Raw genomic sequence first — 5,851 nt, forward strand, 5'->3', positions numbered from 1 at the left:
CTTTATGTGGTCACTTTCTAGGTTGAGACGTTTTTAAGTCATTTATTTGGTGGAGTAATAAAAGGAGACTTGTTTTAAGGTTGATTGAGGCCGGTTCATGGATCATATAGATCAAACTCAAAGTTTTAAATTTAACACTAATGAGATATGAGTCAAACAATTCACTATATCTGCAACTCAAAATTTAGCCTCAGAGGATACAAGGAGTTTTTAAACAGTCTGTAATGTGAGACTATTAAGTGTAGTAAGAACCTAAGTCTTCCCGTAGAAGTCTAAGGAGAATGACAAATCATCTCAATGGAGGACTTAAGGGAGTCTAATGATAGAATTATTGTCAATCACCATGTATCCCAGACATTGTCTATTTTGGAGTGTGTGTTCTGTCACGGTTTTGTCTTTAAAAAACATCTTAAAATATAAAAGAAGAAAGGATATTGACTTCGATGTGAAATTACTGGAAGTGATATAAATAGTAACCATATTATTTCTAAACGAACGAATCCTTAACTATCATTATGTCGTATCTTTGAGTTAGGTTAGTAGTGCAAGGAAAAACTATAATAAGCTCATCTCCATTATGTTATAGTTTTATAAACAAATAAAACGGTGGTAATGATAAGTGCGGGGGTGTTTTAGTGGCTAATGAGAAAAGAGGAGAAAAGAAAAGGAAAGAGAAAGAAAGAGCATGATGCAATGTGCAGGTTGGAAAAGATGGGGAAGTTATGGGAGTCCATATGAATGAATATGACAAAGGTGGCTGGGTCAATCAATGGTAAAGAAAAATATCCTCTATAGTTGAATCAGATATAATAATAGAAAAAAATTTATATCACCAAAAGACATAAAGCTAACGTTAAATATGAACAGAAGGGGACCACTTTCTTTTTTGTAGTGGACGCAAAACGACCATTAAGGAAATTCTATTTTATTTGAATTATAAACGAAAAAAACCGATGCATATTTATTATTCATGCTCTAGCACAGTGAGTGGGACCATGATGAGAATTTATGAAGATAAAACATAGCTAAAATTATTAGCCACATTTTGATTTTATTAGTTGTTTCACGTTTTGTGCAGAAGCATGCGTCTGGTTGAGTTCTAGCTGGTGGGTCTTGGCAGGTAAAGTAGTGATTGCTTTTCTTGTCTATGATGTTTGGTTTGGTCATTTTTAACATCTCAGAGAGACAGAGGGACAGACACAGACACGTTCACACTTACTGATAATTAGCCCTTATCAGTTAAAGTTAAGCAGTGGCAAATACAACCTCAAATTCGACAAAAGACGTGGTTCATGTCTTTATGTTATCTCTCTCTCTTATTTGCTTTCCCATAACATAACTCTTTTTCTTTCTCTCTTTTTCTCTGTCTGTCATCTTATCTATCTCTCCTTTTAATTATTCACTCACCCTTTTACACTGCTTCATGCTAAAAAACATGGTACCCTCTATTGTTGGTTGTTGCTCATACTCCTCATACTCACAACTAGGTGCCTAGAAACAGCATGTGAGGGAAGGAGCCTGCGGATTTTTCGTACTGTACTATGGTTTCTTATGTAAGTTCCTCTTTTTCACCCATCTAATCACTCAAAAAAAAAAAGATTTGTTTTTGGTTATGCACTTTCTTCTAATTCCTCCCTGCATTTTAACCCATTCTTCTGCTGCTTTTTTTTTTCTCCTTCTTCACTCTCTTTCTTTCGTTTCACTTTTCCTTTGATTGCTCTGCTGCTTTTCTCCTATTGTGTTTTCATGAAGGTCCACTTTGGCTTGCAAGAAATGAAAAGTTTTTATGCTAATGTTGAGGGTTTTGTGTCTGGTTTATGTGATAACCATTTCTGTGATGGGTAATTACAGTTTTGTCAGTTTACTGAGAAAAGAAAAGGATTATGCCTACTAGTTGAGTATCAAAATTTTAGATCTATGTTGTAAAGTTCAAGCAGAAGCACCAGAGTTTATGTGAATAACTTCTCTTTTCTTTTCTTGTGTTCTATTGTTTAGTGATTTTCTTAAAATCTTAATTCCTACTGTTCTTCATCTTCTTTTCTCCTATGACCATTCAAGGTGATAATTACCTGTTCGATTTCCATGTTTTAGAACTGCTTTTGGGTGGTTAATTAGTTGATTATAGAATTATCTGGCTAATCTCTGGAGTTTATTAGATTTCTCAAGTTTATGTTAATAACCCTCTCGAGTGTTCTGTTAAACCTATCTGATTTAAAGAATACAATTTTGCAACTCCACCAAATTTCTGACATGACCCTTTTCATCTCAGTATATTTGAAAATACCATTTGCTTTTGCCAGCAAATGAAGGATTAATAGCTGTAAAATTTGGCATGGTAAATACCTTGTAGACTCATGATTGGAGGACAATTCCACAATTTACTATTGATCGGAACAACTGTTATAGGTCACAACAACCGACAACAAAAAAATGCTACTTTTATACTTTTGCTTAAATTAGTGCACCATAGAATCACTTATTTTTCTGCTTGAATTAGCATCAATGAGAGAAAACTTTAGTGGGAATCTGCAGTGTCTTGAAGAAAGGGAATGAACTGTGCTATGACCAACTAAATAGCCACCGAGGTTGTCTTATTCTAGTATTTTACTTAAAATAAAATGTGCTAAACATCATTAGACGAACTAGATTCTACTAAGTAAAAGAAAAGATATGAAATACATAACATAATAATGCTCATTTAAGTATCATCAAGGGATAAGGAACATGAGGTACATTTTGCACCAAATCTCCTGTCGTAAGGACCCACAAGGTACATTTTGTATTTAAGTCTTATCTTGTATCCAACGTATGTTTCCATTGTTGTACGAAATAAATAAATAAAAAGATAGCAAAAAAAATCTATTTCTGTCTAGTTATTCTTCTTGGGTGTTTATTCTTGCATTAGTACACATTCATCTGAAAACATTTTCGCTAAATTGTTGTTATGAAAAGCTTAAAAGATATGAAAGAAGAAAGTCTCTCTGATTCTTCATACGTCCTTCAATTTGCATAGTCTTCTTACATTGCCTTGGTATGGATGCCTCAATTAACACTTGAGTTCATTTAAGGACTCTGTTTTTAAGGGGAAGAACCAAATTTTTTTTGTTGTAGCTTCAATTCCTTGAGTTAGTGGGTGATAAACTAACTAATAGAGATTGGCATAGCAGAATGGTATGTGGATAACGTGACAATGCATAACATAATTCTAGAAATCTGTCTGAGAAATAGGGTCTCTGCAACAAGAAGAAATCATATTTGTGTGAGAAATAAGGCCAAATTTTGTTTCTGTTACTTCTATACATGTTACTACATCACTTATTCTTATGTCCTCTTATTTTTTCAATATTCATTCCCTAACTCTTATATGTATTCTCTTCATCTTGGTCATAATGGAGAAATATATTCGTTTATAATATAGTATTTTACATTAGACAAATGTTATGGATTCTAAGGGACTGTTTGAGAAACTGCATAACTGAAAAATCCATTGGTAGGAATTTTTTGTGGTTTGAATTTCTAATCTCTTGGGCATTATTCTCTTTCTACCATTCATGATAGGTCCCTATGAAGAAAGACAAAAATAGGCATGTTAGACAACAAGAAAATTTGGTAACTATTTTTCTGGTGAGGAGATATTTTCTTTAAAGTGGCACTACTGTAAATGAACTGTTACATGTGGTGTGAACTGTGTTTTCTCTTGATGAAATTCATATGCCAACTGTTACTTTTGGGTTATTGCTCTATATTTCAGCAATGATAACACTTTGTACTCTGTTAGCAACACTTGAATAACATCACTCGCATTATGTTGACTGTGTAAGCATCTTAATATGTATCTGATTTTCCTTTGTTTTGTGGAAGGAATATTCCACATAATTATCATCAGTAACACTTGCTCTATATCTTCTTATGTTTCTGCAATGATATTTTTACTTTGGTGATTAGAGTAGTTATATTTTTTGCACGCACGATGGATAAACACAATAGAAACCATGCAGTTGCCTATGTATAGGACCATGCAGTTGATGCGAGGCTAGATATGTTATATGATTGGATTGGCAGGGTTTGCTCTACTTCGATTGCATATTATTGCCACTTCATATTAATGCCAGAATTTTGTATCTTCCATTTTGCAAACACAAACAAAACTCTGAACCTTACATATAATGTGTTTGATAAAATGCAGACAATGGTATCATGGTAAGCTGAGTAACGGATTTGTTCCACCCAAGTGCCTTCTGGGAAAAAAGTTAACTCTTAACAGGTCCATACAACATGATGACTCCAAACTTGAACTTGGAACCTGAAAATCATTCAGAAGGAAGTAGCCAGGTGGCATCGAATGTATCCTTGCATGAAGCATCTTATGATCTTACAAAGGGCAGCACCACCACTTCCTCCTGTCTCACAAAGGATGAAACTGATCCAGGTTCTGTTACCCTTGACTTGACACTCAACTTCAATTCCAGTGATAGTGAGTTGAAAGGTTCTAGTGATGCTAGCAGTGAAGTGGGAGCTGAACCTCCTGCTTCAGCATCAGCAACAGCAACTCCCAGGGTTTTTTCTTGTAACTACTGCAGGAGGAAGTTCTATAGTTCGCAGGCATTAGGGGGCCATCAAAATGCTCACAAAAGGGAGAGGACAATGGCTAAGCGTGCATTGAGAATGGGAATGTTCACTGAGAGGTACACAAGTTTGGCATCTCTACCTCTTCATGGTTCACCTTTTAGGTCTCTTGGTCTTGAAGCTCATTCTGCAATGCACCAAAGACACGTCTCATCCTCACTGAGAACTCCTGATATGAGAGCCGCTGCAAGATTTGAGAGAAACCATTTTGGATCACTGGTTTTCGTGGAAGATGATGATGTTGGATTGTTTTGGCCTGGAAGTTTCAGACAGGTAGACCAGGGAGCTGGTGTTACTGAAGGACATGTTCAGAGCTCAAATCCCAGTCTTGTTCCAATTGTGCCTCCTCCACCACAAGCTTCTGCATCTCCTGATCTCACATTGAAGCTTTGAATTGACCTCAGAATGATACATACACAAACAAAGGCCTCACAGAGTAATAAATAAGTGGCTAAGAAGTGACTCATCATCCATTGCTTTACAATCACATTTCTCAACCACTCATTTTCATTGTGAGGGGTTTAATTATCAGAGTTTTATGTATGTGTGTATGCATCACTTCTCTAAGAGTTTTTAGTATTTGATTCTCTTCCGAAGTTAAATATTAATTAATAGGCGTGCACTGTACAGTGAGATGTTTATTTCCAATGGCCATTTTACCTTATTTAATCTCACATTATCAATGGCTTCTTCTCGTCTGTACTTTACCTCATTATTGATGATTCTGGAGTAAATGTTTAACATCTAAGTGCTGTTTGATAGAAATATGAGTATGAATGTGATTCAATAGTTGGTGGATTTTGCATGCAGGAGTTCCAATCTTAATAGAAACACGTATGATCATGGCCATGTTATCACACCACCTCGTTAAAAACTATTACATCATAGTTTAAAGAGGACTCACATTCAGCGGAAAAAGAAGAATAGAATCTAAAAAAGTGATGATTAATAATAGTAATAGCTTTTTACCTCCAAAATAAGGAATCAGTTAAGTCATATAAACGCTACCTTTGAAAAGTATATTTAAGGAAAAATAACCTTCAAAAGTTGTCCAAGCATATATATATATATATATATATATATATATATATATATATATATATATATATATATATATATATATATATATATATATATATATATATATAACACAAAAGATTTTTTTTTCCGTCCATGTTGACTTCGCGTGTTAAAGTTGTTTGTGAAGTCCATGTCATTTGAAAGG

At 34.6% G+C, this 5,851-nt stretch overlaps 1 protein-coding gene across 8 annotated transcripts; it reads left to right on the top strand.

Moving 5' to 3' along the window:
* Positions 1-1,031: 1,031 nt before the first annotated feature.
* On the top strand, positions 1,032-5,374 carry LOC114177693 (zinc finger protein 4-like). Of its 8 annotated transcripts, none has more exons than XM_028063162.1 (4): positions 1,032-1,120; positions 1,488-1,553; positions 3,559-3,609; positions 4,187-5,374. In XM_028063162.1, exon 4 carries the CDS (start codon positions 4,276-4,278, stop codon positions 5,017-5,019), a length of 744 nt encoding a protein of 247 aa, XP_027918963.1. In that variant the 5' UTR covers positions 1,032-1,120; positions 1,488-1,553; positions 3,559-3,609; positions 4,187-4,275; the 3' UTR covers positions 5,020-5,374. The 8 variants fall into 8 exon arrangements, with proteins under 8 accessions (XP_027918963.1, XP_027918959.1, XP_027918958.1 ...); XM_028063158.1 differs by having other exon boundaries at positions 1,033-1,120; positions 3,559-3,624; XM_028063163.1 differs by lacking the exon at positions 1,032-1,120 and adding an exon at positions 1,158-1,288.
* Positions 5,375-5,851: the final 477 nt, after the last annotated feature.

Source organism: Vigna unguiculata, chromosome 3, assembly GCF_004118075.2.
Source record: "Vigna unguiculata cultivar IT97K-499-35 chromosome 3, ASM411807v1, whole genome shotgun sequence".
Classification (NCBI taxonomy): domain Eukaryota; kingdom Viridiplantae; phylum Streptophyta; class Magnoliopsida; order Fabales; family Fabaceae; genus Vigna; species Vigna unguiculata.

What these genes read in the sequence shown, in the direction of transcription:
- LOC114177693 (XM_028063162.1), top strand. Translation starts at nt 4,276, where the DNA reads ATGATGACTCCAAACTTGAACTTGGAACCTGAAAATCATTCAGAAGGA.